General features: G+C 36.4%; 1 protein-coding gene across 5 annotated transcripts in view; it reads left to right on the top strand.

The window, feature by feature from the left end:
- The first annotated feature begins 1,968 nt into the window (after window positions 1-1,968).
- The window catches only part of ATAD2B (ATPase family AAA domain containing 2B), a 58,897-nt gene continuing 44,182 nt past the window's right edge, over window positions 1,969-16,683 (top strand). For 4 of the 5 annotated variants that reach the window (XM_031066649.1, XM_031066648.1, XM_031066647.1 and 1 more), the window contains exons 1-13: window positions 1,969-2,120; window positions 3,589-3,635; window positions 4,650-4,803; window positions 6,847-6,949; window positions 7,484-7,592; window positions 8,780-8,896; window positions 9,898-9,973; window positions 11,755-11,853; window positions 12,779-12,890; window positions 13,327-13,442; window positions 14,223-14,397; window positions 15,155-15,243; window positions 16,020-16,179. In XM_031066649.1, coding sequence (XP_030922509.1) covers window positions 6,872-6,949; window positions 7,484-7,592; window positions 8,780-8,896; window positions 9,898-9,973; window positions 11,755-11,853; window positions 12,779-12,890; window positions 13,327-13,442; window positions 14,223-14,397; window positions 15,155-15,243; window positions 16,020-16,179 — 1,131 coding nt within the window. In that variant the 5' untranslated portion in view covers window positions 1,969-2,120; window positions 3,589-3,635; window positions 4,650-4,803; window positions 6,847-6,871. Of the gene's footprint in view, window positions 2,121-3,588; window positions 3,636-4,649; window positions 4,804-6,846; window positions 6,950-7,483; window positions 7,593-8,779; window positions 8,897-9,897; window positions 9,974-11,754; window positions 11,854-12,778; window positions 12,891-13,326; window positions 13,443-14,222; window positions 14,398-15,154; window positions 15,244-16,019; window positions 16,180-16,683 lie in introns of those variants that run through there. The other variant, XM_031066650.1, reaches the window with a different exon arrangement.

Below are 16,683 nucleotides of genomic sequence, written 5' to 3'. Positions count from 1 at the left end.
AGAAGAAGATCCGAGGAGGTTGGAGTGGTGCTGTGTCGTCAGACAAGGGAGTGCATGGGCTCTTCTTGTGTCACAGTGATGCTGAGCTGTCTTGTCAAACTGCACCCATACATTTGGATTTCACTTTCTAAATACTGTGCTGTGATATTCTGTCTTCCTCTCTTAAAAGATAAGCCTTTTAAAAAATTTTCTGAGTATGTGACATGTGATGTTGAAGTATCTGGAGTACAAATCAGATTGTTGTTGTTACTAAGCCTGATGAACAAATGGGACTTCTGTGGTTATCTCCTTGTGTTTAAGTAAAACTATCTCTTTGTCATAGTTCATGTTCTTACTGACAATTCCTTAATATTTGAAAATTGGTTCTGTATTGTTGCAATAAAGGATGTTTAGTTTTTTAATCATAGAATCATAGAATGGTTTGGGATGGAAGGAACCTTAAAGATCATCTAGTTCAAAAACCCCTGCCATGGGCAAGGGCACTTTCCACTATCCCAGGTTGCTCAAAACTCCATCCAACCTGGCCTTGAACACTTCTGAGGATGGAGTAACCACAGCTTCTTTGGGCACCCTGTGCCAGGGCCTCACCACCCTCACAGGGAAGAATTTCTTCCTAATATCTAACCTAAACTTGTCATCTGTCAGTTTAAAACCATTCCTTGTCCTGTCAATACGCACCCTTGTTAAAAAGTCCCTTTCCAGCTCTCTTACAGTCCCTTTAGTTACTGGCAGGTTCTATAAGATCCCCCTGGAGCCTTCTCCAAGCTGAACAACCCCAATTCTCTCAGCCTGTCTCCACAACAGAGCTGCTCCAGTCCTTGGATTATCTTTGTGACTTTCTCTGGACTTGCTCCAACATTCCCATGTCCTTCATATGTTGTGGGCCCCCTGGCTGGACACAGGACTCCAGGTGGGATCTCAGGAGTGAGGACATAGGCAGCGAGAATCCCCTCCCTTGACCTGCTGCCCGTTTTGCTGCTTTTGGCACTTTTGGCTTTCTGGGCTGCAGGAGGACAATGTGGGGACCTTCTTGTCAAGCAACACCCGCAAGTCTTTCTTCCCTGGGCTGCTCTCCATCCATTTTCCACCCAACCTGTACTTGCTTGGGATGTGCTTGCTGGACCCACATGCAAGACCTTGCACTTGGACTTGTTAAACTTCATGAGGTTTGCCCAGGGTCCCACTGAATGGCATCAAGACTGTTTTGATGAGCTAAAATTTGTACTTAATAGAATCCTGGTTTTATGTTTTGTTGCGGTGGTTCACCTAAATAGAAGCAGATCTTCTGAAGTTTGCTCTCTATTTTTTGCGTACAACTTTGAAGTAATGCCTTGCTACTATCTTTGAGTTTCTGTCTCTGTTACCTTTGGTAAATGCAATTGAAAAAAGTCCCTTTTGGTACTGTTTAGGTGCTTTTTAAAAGGTGTTAAGAGTAATGTGGTTAGTGTGCATAATGCTGTTAATGAACATGTTGGACATCTCCTGGCTATGTGCTGAACAGTTTGATGGGTAGAACAAGGTACTGGAAAACTCTTACAGGAAGGAAAAGTGCTAGTTTAAGTATTTTAAAGACAAAAACAACATCAGCAGAATAAATAATTGCTGTGGTTTTAAGTATCTTAATTTTTCACAGTCCTTTTCTCTCTTTATGGCATTACTAGCTCTTTTGCAAGTAAGGTGAGAATAGCAGTGTCTTGTGTGATACATAAAAAATACAATGAGTTATATAAACAATACTTGTTAAAAAATATAGGCAAACTATTATAGAGGTTTAATATTTGAAATGAAATGTTTCATAGTTTCTGGTAATATTTTCAGAATAAACACTTTTAATATTGCACACAAATTGGTCACCAAGAGTTTGACAGACACTTTCCTTTTACTGAGCTGAAGTTTATCCTTTTTCTGTAAGGATATCTGCAAATGAGCCAAATAAGTATGATCTGATGCTTTTTTTCTTTTCAGAAAGATGAAGGTAGTGATGCTAGTTTGAGTGATAGCCACATATCTCCTCCTGCCAAACGTACCTCAAAACATGCTGATCCTGTGGGCAAAGACAAATCAAAATCGCGCGGTACTGGGCAGCGAGAGGAATGGAGCATCTCAACTGGACAGTCCAGGTAATTGGTGCTAAGAGAAGAAGGTACTCATACCAATTTTTTTCTGTGTTGTTATCCCACTTATGCTAGTTCTGCAGTCAGCTGCAGCTCAGGAGTGTACTTTTGAAACATGTTATTTTTACACAATTTTCTTCATTTTAAGACTCCAGAAATGTGGATTGCATCAATTGTCTCATCTCTGTTTCCTGTCTATGCATATTTATAGAAAAAATATAAAGTAATTTTATTTGAGATGCAGTCTGAATTTTGGATTCTTGATGCATCCAAATTTAGTATTGTAATTGGTATTTTTATGTACTCAAGCTATAAGAAGACATGATATTTTAATTAGGGAATCAGTGTTACCATCTTTAGGGCATGGTAACAATCAAGTTTATTTCCATTGTTCTTCACCCTAGTAAGTAAATTTTACTGAATATAGCCTCAGTCTTGCCACATTTTTGTAACTTAAAGCAGAAGTAATTAATTTTATGTTATAAATAATTTCATAGTATTTTACAAAGCAACCTTGTATCATAAGGTTCCTCACTTGGTTACAGGTAACTGTGAGACAGTGTACACAGTATGTTCCTGATCTGTGAACTTCCAGTTAATACTGATTATTTTGTAGATATGTATTTCATATTTATGTACATGTCAAAATCATTCTTGAAACGATTTGTATGTAAGAGAGACTGTAAGTCGCTACTGGACTGTTGAATGCTAGGATGAAGTTTGCTTAAAAGCTGTGTAAATCTCAAGATACACCTCTTCTATCCTTCTACCTCTTCTTTTTCTCTTTTAAAACAGAATGAATTAAATCTAGCATATTAATGTGCCATGGTAATTGGGAATGTATTGAAACTTGTGCACCTTCTGTTTCTTTTGTTTGTAAGAGTAGACTTGTACTGGAGCTCCTAGAAATGTCAGTATACAAAAAGAAATATTTAATGCAGCTGGGAGAATTTAGGTCATTGTGTCAAATGAAATTTGGCCAGGGTACTGAAAATCATATTGTTGCTCATTTAGAACCCACTGTGACATGCCTTTGCATCTGAAGTTTTATGTTGGTTCTGCCAAATCGAAAGCACTGTGCTTAATAGTGATCTTCAGTCACTAAGACTTTTCTCAAAAGTTCAGTTATTCTGCTGGTTTATTCAAGGTGTTGGATAGATGGTTGCCTTTGGAGGGCTATACCAAGGTTCAGTTCTGAAATTTAAGGAGTTAATAGCATAAGGGCATGATGAAGGATTAGGGAAATTAATCAGAGATGCTTTGACAGTTGGGGGGATTCATACAATTGGTATTGAGCAGTTTTGTCCTTTCTAAGGTGTTGGGCATGAAGTAGACTCTTCCAAGGCTTTGTCTTGGAAAGGTTTTGAAATCAGAGTATCACGGATCATTTTACAGTCAAAGTTGTATTTTCACTGTGTGCCTTCTGCTTGGCTAAGGAATGTTAATGTTATTTGTATGTCTGATTGTCTCATAGGTTAACTTCTCAGCCTGGTGCTACACTACCAAATGGACGTAGCTTATGTAAGTGAATTATAGCAAAACTTTTTGTATCAGCTTTTGCATTAAACAGTTTTATGTCAGTGATATTCAGTGGCATATGTTTTTGATAACTTTACTGATTCCTTTGACCGTTTTGACCAGAAAAGTTGCTGCTCAGTTTTTTCCTGTCGCCATCTTAGATACTCTCTGTGGATATGGGGAATATTTTTAGATGAAAATCCATTTCTCTTCTCAATTCAGACCTCTTGGCCATGATCTCAATGTTTTCCTTAATTCCCAAATTACTGTTATGAGCTAATTTTGGCCTTCCTCTCTCAGTTGGTCTCTTTAATTTACTTAGTCTCTTTGCTCATCTGAAATTTGGCCTTTTGTGGTTCTCAACATTACTTAACTCTATTGCTTTAGAGAGACCTGCCTTGTCTGCAGCTCCTGCTACCTTGAACAGTCTTCTTAAAATCTTGTACCTTACAAACTTGCCATTTCATTGCTTCTCTCAGCTAAAACCACTTTGTCTTTTGTGTCCCTTTTTCATCGGTTCTGTCTTGTTTAATTTTGTGTTGACTCTATGTAAAGTGTTATTTCATTAGGCATATTTGGTATTTTATTATTTATTGTGGTGCCTAAGGAACAATTAGCAGTGGGATCTCTTGTTTGGCACTGTACAGAGTAGCTGGTATAGATTTGCTTGTGAAGTCAGTATGTTGTATCTGGTCTTTTGATACTATATTTGAAAGATTAGGAATTGAAACTGTGGGCCAAATGTGCATTTTAGTATTGATGTTAACTTAAAAATATTGAATGCTTAATTGAATGCCAAATTTTCATAATAGAATAAGATTGTCATCTAAGGAAACAAGCTTGAATATGCAGAAGTAACTTTTAAATAACTTTGATAGGAATTAAATACAGTTCTTTAGTTCATACTATGCTTAATAACTTTTGGTTTATTGTCCTTGCTAAGTATTCTCTTATTAATTCTTGTTTGTGAAAATGTTGTTTCCTGCATTTTGAAGTAGTAATACAAATTTCTCTTAGCTCTCAAAAGCCACCCCCTTCGAGGGGAAAAAAAGGGAGATGGGGACCATGCTTGCATAAACGGAGATATAGAAGTCAGAAAAAGTTGTCGGTCCAGGAAAAACAGATTTGAAACTTTGAATCAGAGTTTATTGTTTGATCAGCTAGTAAACAGGTATGTGGGGATACTACAGTTGTATTCACAAAGCACCTTAATGATTTTTTAAAATTAGAAACCCCTGTGTTCCAGTGCCATGTCTGTGTTTTACTGTGGGGATGCACTGAGACAAGCTAGACTGTGGTTTGAGTTACAGCTGGGTCTGTGCTGTGACTGCCATGATGTCCATGCTCTAAATGCAGAGCAGCTTCCCAGGCTTTCATTGAGAAGTAAGTTACTCTGTCCTTACACCTGGATAAAGCTGTGTGTTGGCAGTTACTGCAGAGTGCCTGATGTGTAAATCCACACCCTAGTTTGTTTCTTGGTAACCTGTTTATGTAGTGATACCTTAAATGTCATGTAAATTGGTGATTAGCAACAGTGCTTGGAAGCATTCTAGATTTTGCTTGTATTATTTGATCATAAAATATCAAAAGTTTGTAGCTTTCTTTTGTTTTTGCTTTTTACCATTTGTTAATAATTCACATAGGGTGGGTGTTACTTTTTGGCATTTACTGTGCAGACAAAGTAGGTCAGGGAGGCACGGTCTGGTCTGAGCATAGGAATGGGAGCCAGAAATGCTTTTTCTGAAATATTATTTCTCTGTAGCCCTGGGCGGGTCATTTAATATGTCCTGATCTTCCCACCTGTAAAACAGGTTTTAGCAGTCATATCTCTGAGAGACTGCTTTCTCCAGAGCTGGAAAATGATGTAATTTAATTGTCAAGTATGATCTTTGTTTTAAAATGTATTCTATTAAATCTTTCATTAATTTAATTTTTTTTTCGACTTACTCAATAACTACTTGGTATCAGTGTGCAAACTTATATTGAGTTACATTTATTTTTCTAGTTGCAATTGAATCTTCCTCTCCTCATCAACAGTAGGGAAAAGTCTACCATGAAGGTTGTAATTTGATAAAATCATGGTACTGAAGTCTGTATATGAGCTTTTACTGGTAACAGTGCGTCCCATAATCATTGGAGGTTTTTAAGAACAGGTTTGACAAAAGTCTGTCAGGAATGATTTAGGCATTCTGTAGTGTGCTCCTTCCTGGCAGAGCACGTTGACTTTTCCAGGTCCCTTCCAACCCTATTTTCTTTGGTATAAAACTGCAGCATGATTTTACTTGAAATGGTTCTGTCACTCATCACAGATATTTTGGAAGAATTATTTAAAATAGAGAGGAGCTCTCATAATGAAAATGTGGCCTTACTGACTTACATCACCAGAACTTCCACTGTCTTCTTTCTAGGCAGTCTTTGACCCTTTAGATTTACCTTTAAACAGCTTGAAAAAAGGGAAATGAAAGTTTCTTACAAATATTATACAAATATAGTAGAATTCCAGTTAAAAGCTACTCTAATCATCATGGAGAGTAGTAACATGGTCTTCAGGACAGGTGGCCAAATAATTGACTTCGCCTGGCTAATACTGTGCTGTTCTCTTCTTTAGCAGTGAAGCTTCTTGGCCAGGATTATCACTTACATACCACTGCTGTTTTGACAACTGTTTACGAATACTCCATATAATGAAAATGCTGACTAAATAGTGGATGAGAAATGATCATGAGGTCAAATACTGAATGATGAGATTCTAGATGTTACTGATTTAACAGAAAGAAAATCCTGTATATTCTAGTGTCTTTTTGAGGCCAGGGTAAGAAACTGTAAAGCTTATGGGGTGGAGACATTAATTGCATTCCCATTATTATAATTATGTAGCTGAAAAGCTTTACTTTCTTATTTTGCAAATTTAATCTTGCCTGACACCTAATCTAATGTCTCGGCCGTTGCAAATTTGTATGCTACAATTTATACTGAGCCAAATTATTTTAAAAAGTTTGTTAAAATACTACTATCTAATTTGAACCCCAAACTTAAATAGCATCAGCATTTCTTATTTACATACTTCTTTGTTTTTATTCTTTCAATTTTGTTATGGTTAGGTTTGTAGTTAATTGATAGACAACTTAAGATGTTGAATGCTGTGTCCAAACTTCTGCATGGCATTGTTTTAAGCCTGATTTTTTGTATGTGTTAACTGTTGCAAATATTTTAGTACTGCTGAAGCTGTCCTGCAGGAAATGGATAATATTAACATCAGGAGGAACAGGCGATCTGGGGAAGTAGAACGGCTGCGGATGTGGACAGATACAGAATTCGTAAGTGCAGAGTTTCTGAGATCTTGGATAAAAGTCATATCAAGGCAGAGCATGTTTGTTTTTGCAAACACCATACATTTGTCTGTAGCTCTGTGTAAAGGTTTATGATTTTCTCAAGTGGATAACACTAAAAAAACATGACAAACTAAAATTCAGAACTAAATTAGTGGATATACACTACATTGTTTCCTTTATTGATAAATTCACTGTTGTGCTCTCCTGATGTGCTGTGGTGGTTCCTTGGTTTGAAGCATACTCTGGTAGCCTGGAAGCAGCAGGACCAGGGACTATCATCTGCTTTTTTCACGAAAACTTGATACTGATGTTACTCTGTATTAGGTGGACTAGGTACTGTCTGAGAGATTTACTTTAGCATCTATTAAATGAGACTGCTTTTGTAGTCTACCTGTGGAGAGCTCTGCTGGAAAAACACTTGAGGACTAGAGATTGTGTGGAGCATTATTTACTACACTGGGACTAAGACTGAGTGACATGGAACACTACTGATGGAAGTGCATGTGAATTTTATTCCAGGAAAACATGGATATGTATTCTCGAGTGAAAAGAAGGAGGAAGTCACTGAGGAGAAATAGCTATGGGATTCAGAACCACCATGAAGTGTCCACAGAAGGGGAAGAAGAAGGTAGGGGTTGTAAAAAATAGTGGGGGCTTGTGCAAAATACTTATAGAACAAAGTCGTCCTTCCCATCAGATAGTAATATATTGCACTTCAGGCTTCCTGAAGTGCAAACAAAGCCTGAACAAAGCCTGGTTTCTAAATGTTTGTATAGTAAATTTCCTTCCTTCTGTTTTTCTTAATACTAAGTAATTGGAGCTTTCCTTCCATTCCCTGTAACAATCCTCTGGTGGAAATCAGGGTTTGATGAGTGTAGTCTACAACTATGTGTGTTCTAACTGACTTGGTGTTTCTCATGTGCTAAATGGCAATTACCAGAAAGAATTTGTAATAGTTAGGCCTGCATCCTTCCTTTGGGGTAAGGTATTAATTAAAGTCTCCTTTCCGTCCACTGACATTTTAGGAGGCTTGTAGGTGCACAGCTGTATTTGAAATTCTACTTTCCTTTAAAAATTTGAATGAAACTGGTCAATAGGTTCAAAAATTACCAGGAAAGAAGGGATTGTGCCTGACTTTGATTGCCTGATCAGCATCATGCTTGGGCTCCTTAAAAAATCCTACTTAAACTTCAGACATCCATACAGGTTTCAGCATACTGCATCTCAATTTTTAATTAAAACTGCTGTGGAAGGTATGGTTTGTCCCAATGAATAAGAATGCAGTCCTAGTTCTGAGATCCATGGATGGAAGTTTTGATCCTGTTAACAGATGTACCTATATTGTGCCTTTATACACAAAGTATATAATGTGTATTTCTGTGTTCTTTGCTTTGTTTAAAAATGATGCTGTGAATCATAAAGTTGTACTTATTTTCATGCTGTGTCAAATATTTGATTTATTGAGGCTCCTATGGGAAAAGAGACTAAAGGAATTATCCTTAATTTGAAGGATAGTTATTGAAGGAAAACCACAGTGGATAGAAGTGATATTTGAAGTATTTTACGACTAAAGCTGTTTCGACTACATTTATTTTTCTTTCTTTTGCCTTTCCAGAATCTTGTGTAAAAAACTAGAAGGAAGTTTGACAATGTGCTTTAGATTTATCATGACCTTCAAATTTCCACTGATTTGACAATTAGTGTTAATTAATAAATGGGCAGTAATTCTCAGTGACTGTTAAAAATTAATTTTTAGGATGAAGGTAGCTCTGACATGAAGTGGAATGTTCTGAATATATTTTTATCCCCCAACAGAGTCTCAGGAAGAAGATGGAGATATAGAAGTAGAGGAAGCTGAGGGGGAAGAAAATGATCGGCCATATAATCTCAGACAGAGAAAAACTGTTGAGAGATACCAGGCCCCTCCAATAGGTGAGGAACCTGACAGTGCTTGACCTGCAGGAGTACCATGGATGTGGGGAGGGAATAGTTGGATGGCTGTTTCTCACCCCTGACAGAGTAACAGGGATGCAGCACTGTGTGATTTCCACGCTGACCTGCTGTGGTTCACCATGTGGATGGGACTGCTGGGACACAGTCTGTCAGTTTGTCAGTGGTGGTGGCATTGCTGCCTCATTGAACGCTGCAAATACCACCCTGTGCTGGTCTCAGGGCTGGGGGCGAACGGGGTTTAGGTCAAGAAATACTTGGCAGAAAGCAGTCTAATAAATTAGGTGATTCCATAGAAAAAATAGTTACGTTATGGCTGCTTCTCTTCTTGAGTGGTAAGCCTAATTCATAACTGTGCATAAATGGCATAGCAGCAGTTATCATGAGAAATCTCAGGTATTTCAGTGATCATATAGTCCAGCTGCCTAGCAGCTTCAGGGCTGACAAAAAGCATGTTATTCAGGGACAAGCTTGGGGCATCAACCACTTCTTTGGAAGCCTTTTGCAGTGTTGGACCACCCTCTCAGTAAAAAAATACTTCTTCCTGTTAAGTTTGAGTTTTCCCTGATGCAGCTTTGAGCCATTTCTACAAGTCAGAGGATCACAGAGTATGATTTCTTTGATAGAGAACTGCTGTGGTTTATTTGTTCAGAGAAAATGAGACATCCCATATTATCAGCTCTGGAGACGTTTCTGAATGGACTTTAATGTCCTGCAAATAAACTCAAAATGATAGTGCCCTGGTTGAATTACATTCTGTGCCATCACAGACACTGCTCTAGTAATTTGGGGAGGGTGAGGATGAAATTCCTGTGCCTGCATCAAGCCAAGTACAGTGATAGTGACAAAGGCCCCTGCCCAATTCTTTCTTTAATTTAAGCTTTTAGAGAAACAATGGTCACCTTATTGATGAAAATTGATAATCCAGCACTTCTGTGCTGCATTAAGATTAGTTTGTTATTCTTTTGTAATTAATGTTACAGTGCCAGCTCATCAAAAAAAGAGAGAAAATACGCTGTTTGATATTCACAGATCTCCTGCAAGAAGAAGCCATATCAGGTAAATGTCAGTCTTTTGGTGTGTAATTGTTTGCTTTCCTTTAGTACATTTTGGTAGCTTTTGATTTTCAAACCATTCTTGAGTTAGTTGCGCAGTTCATTCATGCATGTGAGTGGGTCTTGAATTGTATCCTGGATTCAGATCCTGATCAGCATCCAGACAGGGGTGTCATGGCACTGTCTAAACCTACTAGCTTTCTGCTACACAGAATGGAAACAGGTGTGCTACAAGTACTGGAAAGAATTCCACATGGCACACTGTAGCTTTCTCTGTAAGGCCATATATTTAATATTTAAATCCAATGCATCAGTTTAACAAATATCCCCTTTCTGTTCTATAAAACTGAGCAAAGCAGGTTAATGTTTTTTGTTTTCTTTCTGTTCAAATTTCATGCAGGAATTTTCAACAATTTAATAAACTATTTAGCAAGCATAATTTTTGACTCTTATGTTTTGTGTCAAAGAAGTCTGGAATGTATCAAGTTGTCTTGGAAACTGTCGGTAGGCTTTATGTAACAAAACAGATGAGATTACAGCTTAAAACATTTTTTAAAAAATAAACTTACTCAAAGCTTCAGAAAGACAAATCTGTCCATGAACAGAATCCAAGTAAATGAACACTAGTCATAGCTGAAACTCTTGTCTTATTGCTCAATTTAATAGCATAGTGAAAATATATAAAGTAAAGTAATAGCTGAATCTTAGGATTCTAAAGTTTCTTTGTAATACAGATAAGAGTTGGTGGTTTGGTTTTTTCCCTTGAAGAGCATGACATTTTTTGGGTAATCTCTGGATTTGTACTTGTACTTACTTTTCATACGTGAAGAGTGTGAAAGTTATTATGCCTTTGGTTTTAGCCTGCTCATTACTTGGCCCTCATTTTATCCCTTCTTGTCATAAGACATCTTCCCAATTGCTTGATACTCTCTTTGATGTATTTTGAAATGTATCTCATTTTTGGTCATTGAGCAGTAAAATTGGCAAAAACCAGTTATCCATGTTATCCTTTGGCAAAAACCACTTAATTCAGTGCATTATCACGTTCATACAAATAATGCAGCTTACTATATTAACTTAAAATCCAAGACTTTTTACTAGTAACCAACTTCTTCATGCAAAAGTGCTGAATATTTCAACTGATATCAAACTCAACACCTTTTTATACAGAAGATTTAATGGACATTCTCTAATATTTCTGAAATACTCCCTCTTGTGAAATACTGTGATACTAATATAAGAAATGGTTCATTCAGACTTTGGATAGTAATTTTACTTGGATTCAGATCAGACTTGCAGGTGTTTTGAGAGCCTGTTCTGCTATTCAGAATTAATAACCTCCTAAAAAGAGATTATATACTTTGTGAAGTATGGATTTTTTTCAAAGATTATGTAAAGGAAGCATCACATTGAGTAAGGAGACTTTGGTATGTTTGTTATGTTAGAGGTGGCTAAAGTAGTTGGAAATTTTCTTAAGTACAATTGCAGCTTATTGACTGAATATTCAAATGACATTGCTGAGGTAGCATGGACTGGACCACACATTTTATGGGGCTCTGGTGTTCTAATAATGTTCACGTTGAATTCATGTAATCACTGTGGCAGTAAGAGATGTTGTTTCCCTCTCCGATTATTTTGATACTTGATGAAGCTACAATTTGCATGCATCTCAAACCTGAACAATACTGTACTTGCCATTTCAATTTTATTTTTATAGAAGGACCAAAACATGCCATTCTGCTGCAAAAAAGACTGAGTTTTCTGTTTGTTTTGCCACTTCAATAGGAGAAAGAAGCATGCCATTCACAGCAGTGATACAACCTCTTCAGATGAAGAACGTTTTGAAAGAAGAAAATCTAAAAGCATAGCCAGAGCAAGAAATAGGTATCAAAACATCCTTGGTCTTTAGAATGATTTTATTATTTATGAGAAAACAGGCAGAACTAGTCTGTAATGTTTTATGAGTTCTGCAGACTTTTGATTCTGTTGGTAATTACCTGCAGATAGTGGTTTAGGGTTAGTGGTTTAGGAGGAGTGATGGTTATATATTAATACAAGTTTTGGAGTCTTAGGAGTAGATAATTAATAATAGTGATAAAAAGATGGAAATATGGAGTAGCTGTTTGATTCAGTTGGGTTGTAAAAATCAACTCCTCTTGGTTAAAATATCATTGGTGTAACTTGGTCCTAATTAATTCAGTTGTACTCCCAGCTCTTCCCTTGTCCTCTTGCGTAAGAGTTCATGCATGCTAAACACCTAATGCACATTTTTTTGACCTTACATGTATTTAGCAGTAATCTAAAAGTGGAAGATCTATAAGTAAATTTGTTGACTCATACTAGGTAGGAAAATTCTGCAGGAAAAAAGTTCCCTCATCTTTCTTCCATCTCTTCCTGTCTGCCATGTTGTTCCCTTTCCATTGCAAGGAATTCAAGCAACGTACAACGACCAGAAGTGTAGTTTTGAGTGTAACCAGTCTCTTACTAGTACCTTTCTTCCTCCCTTTAACTGTGTGTTGGCCTGATGTAGTATCTGTGTATGAGCTTAAAGGAAGGAAATACTGTTTCTTCTGGGTTCAATCAAAATAATCTATCCATTACAGTTCTTCAGATTGAAATACGTGTATGGACGCATAAATGTTAAGGAACTTCCAGATATATAACCATAGTTACAACAAAAAAAGATTAGTTTTGTTTACCAGTCTGGGAAGGTTATCTATTTATGTAGTAAAAGGCATTTAATCTCTTGTTTCTTCACCTCCAAGCAATGAAAACAGTATTTCTTTGGTGTTTGTTTATTGTGGAACAGGTGCCTGCCTCTAAACTTCAGAGCAGAAGACTTAGCTAGTGGAATCCTTCGGGAGCGTGTGAAAGTTGGGGCGAGTTTGGCTGATGTTGACCCAATGATTGTTGATAAATCGGTAGGTTTTGTTAGAGCTTTTTATCTTCCTTCCCTGAATTATACATAAGCAGAATTCTCCACAGCCTTTTATTGATGTTGAAGTAAGTTCATAAAAAAGCTCATTGATTTTTTTTTATTTTTAAATTTTATTTTATTGTTACCAAAGCTTTTTTCTACTTATTCCTTTGGACTACAAAGTATTTGCTCTGGAACTTAGGCTGGATCTCTGTAGATGTCCAGGCAGCCCTGGCACAGTTAACTTGCAAACCAGATAAGCCTCATGTGGGCAGCCAAAAGTTGACTTTCTCAACTGGCTTTTTCACACATTCAAAATTGAGGGAAATCTTGTTGATAAATGCAATATTTTTTCTAATTTGTTTTCAAATGTTTTATAAGTAAAGATGCTTTTGTGGAAAGCTGTTACAATAAACTTAATATGTTTTTTTTTTCCTAAGGTTTGTTTTGATAGTATAGGGGGATTGAGCCATCATATCCTTGCACTTAAGGAAATGGTAGTGTTTCCTCTTCTCTATCCAGAAATATTTGAACAATTCAAAATTCAGCCACCAAGGTAGGTGTATTTACTCTCACTGTTGTATTTTTTAAATTAAGCTCTGAGGAATTGAAAACTACATAGGAGGTTGATTCTTTCCCTGAAGTGTTTTACAGTTCAAATAGATTTACATGTTGCTACCCAGCTTGTCTATCAGAATATGTAATAAGCAGGATGAAGAATTAAAAAAAACTAGTATATTTTTCTTGTGGGAGGAAGGTAAACTTTGCGATTTGGTTAAAGAAAGAATTCTCATGTCTTTAATTTAGTAGTACCTTGCCTTTTTTCCCCATTATGTTATTAAATATTTTATTAGATCAAGCAAAATGCTGATGTTTCTCTCAATAATAGTATACTGGGATTATAATATTTAATAATGAGGCATCTTGGTATGTGATTTAAATGGTGTTTAAGTTAATTGAAAATTGGGAGTATTTTTGTCACTTAATTACTTCATTGCAAAGAAGTAACAGATATTGATTAAGGTATTACTTAAAATCTAATACTTGAAGAGGTGGTATTTAACTAATGTAGAAGAATCCTTTGGAAACTTAATATGCCTTTGATTAATGTTCTTTACAAATGAAAGTTTTACTGATTTGAAAGCATAAAACAAACTTAGATTTTATGAAGTCATGTTAATACTACAACATTTTAATACAATACTACTACAAGATAATAATACAAGATCTTAAGTCATTCTTCTCCAGGCTCCCTGTCTTCATTATAAAATTTGACTTGGAGTTTTTCAGGAGACGTAAAATAAGTTTGTGACTGTGTTGATCCATTTATCTTCAGGGGCTGTTTATTCTATGGTCCTCCTGGAACAGGTAAAACCTTGGTAGCTAGAGCTCTAGCTAATGAATGCAGTCAAGGAGACAAAAAGGTGGCTTTCTTTATGAGGAAAGGAGCAGACTGTCTCAGTAAGTGGGTTGGTGAATCTGAACGTCAGCTTCGACTCCTTTTTGATCAGGTTAGAAGAAAATACATTTTTCTTGATATAATTTCTCTGTATGTTGTGTTTTGTCGTTTAGGTAGCCAAAGGTATTTCCAATTCAAATTAATAACTGTAGTTTTTGTAAATTAAGTAGGATTTTTACGAAATGGCATATTTTGATGAAAAGAGCAGCTGACAGTAGTTTTTCTTGCTCTGGAAACTCAGAGGAAGAAGTGTTTTGATTTGTTCATTAATGAGGCAAAGTAGTTTGGATAAAACTTGGGGAAAAAAAATCAGTCAGTGAGTTTGAGTTTGACTGACATGTTCAAGATAAATGCTACAGAGGGGAGTGCATGCTTGCCTGGTTGTGTGTCTATTTTAGTGTTCTTTTTTGGCTTAGAAGAGATTGGACAAACAGAGAGTCACACAAAGCAGTAAAGTAGTAGCTCAAAGAAAAGTAGTTGTCAGATAGAGCTGTCTAAACAAACAGATTATGAGCCGATAAGATCATGTTTTCTGAGTGTCAGGTGTGTGTTTGTCTTTAACCTGTCCAGCACACAGTAAAACTGGTACACTGGTGCCATCTTGCTTACTCAGAGTAGACTGCACTCTGCTTTGCTTTGAAACACTGCTGGAGTTTTCATTTCAGACTTTACACTTTCTAACAAGGATGTCTCAATATATGTGTTAGTTTAGCATGTTAATGCTTTCTAGTGAAACCAGTGTTCAATTTTAATGGATAAATTAGGAATTAACAGTGAATTCAATTTTTGTTTTGTTTATTGCATACCAGGCATACTTGATGAGACCCTCTATAATCTTTTTTGATGAAATAGATGGTTTGGCTCCAGTTCGTTCTAGCAGACAAGATCAGATTCACAGGTAATAGTTCTTCTATGCTGCCATTATCTTGGAATAGGGTACATTATCTTGCTAAACTCTTAAATGTAATTTTTTCTCATTTCACAGGAAACCTTTTTACTTTTTCTGAAGACCACTTATACTAGAAAGGACAGATTGGTTTTTTGGTGTTGAAAGTCATCTTTTCAGTCCTTCAGGCAAACTGTAATTTGCTGGGAATTGAATTGCAGTGACAATTACCCTTCAGCCACATTATTAACTACAAGATTTCCACAGCCATTCCTTGATTTGCTGTTTTGTGCTGTAAACAGATTGTCTGTTACCAGCCCAATAGAATAACCAGTTGAAAAAATGTTGTTCTAGGATAATGAATTGTAATGTTCTATCAATGAGCTGAACTCATCTGTGACTTTTATTCTTAATGGTGTGATGTACAAACATATCTTGTGTTGCTATCTTGTCGTCTTTTAGAACATTTCTTACAACAGTTTGCTGTTGGTTGAAATTTTTGTGGCTGCTTTTGATCTCAGTTTGTGATCTCAGTGCGCTGGATGGCAACACACTTGCACCTGTCATTCTATAGGTGGTGGTATTTATGTGTCCATGTCCCTCCACTCTGGTGAGAGAAATTTGGGGCCAGCAGACCAGGAGTCCAGTGGAACTGACAAGACTTGAAACTGTTATGCACTTGTTTGTAGCCTAGCTTTTTTCTTTTGAGTATATTATTGTTGCATTTGTAAATGCAGAAGTTCTTGCAGTGTTCCTAAAACTTTCTTATTCTGAAAACTCTCTTGTAGCTCTATAGTGTCTACTCTTCTTGCCCTCATGGATGGACTGGATAACAGAGGTGAAATAGTTGTAATTGGTGCTACAAACAGACTGGATTCTATAGATCCTGCACTCAGGAGACCTGGTCGCTTTGACAGGGAATTTCTTTTCAACTTGCCTGACAAGAAGGTAAAACCTGGAAAGGAGATTTATTAATAAACATCTGTAGTATACTAAACATTTGAACACCTGACAACCAAGCTTAGGAAATAAAAATACTCATTCTTGCTTGTAAGAATGTTTCATTTATGAAGACATTTTTAGTACAAACAGATTGTATACATGAAGTTGTATTGAGCTTCAGATCTTCAGGATATAGCTAAAACTAAACAGAGGTAAATTATTCACAATAAGCTGAATTGCTTATCTCAAAACTATGGATTTGTATAATGAACCTTAACTATCTGGGGGCTTGAAACTTACAGTAAGACAAAATAACTTTAAATCTTGTAGACTTCTAAGCATGTAAAAAATGTAGCTGCACAGTCAGGCATTACAATGCTGGCAACAGGAACATTTCAGGTTTTTTTCTAAATTTACATAAACTCAACCATAATACTTCATGAATTTATACCTAAAATTAATTGTGTTTTGTATATGGATGGATTTATTTAAATTCTATAGAACTTCTAG

Source organism: Geospiza fortis, unplaced genomic scaffold (genome assembly GCF_000277835.1).
Source record: "Geospiza fortis unplaced genomic scaffold, GeoFor_1.0 scaffold98, whole genome shotgun sequence".
NCBI classification, from domain to species: domain Eukaryota; kingdom Metazoa; phylum Chordata; class Aves; order Passeriformes; family Thraupidae; genus Geospiza; species Geospiza fortis.
The sequence above is the reverse complement of the archived record's forward strand: the minus strand, read 5'-3'. Positions and strand labels throughout refer to the sequence as shown.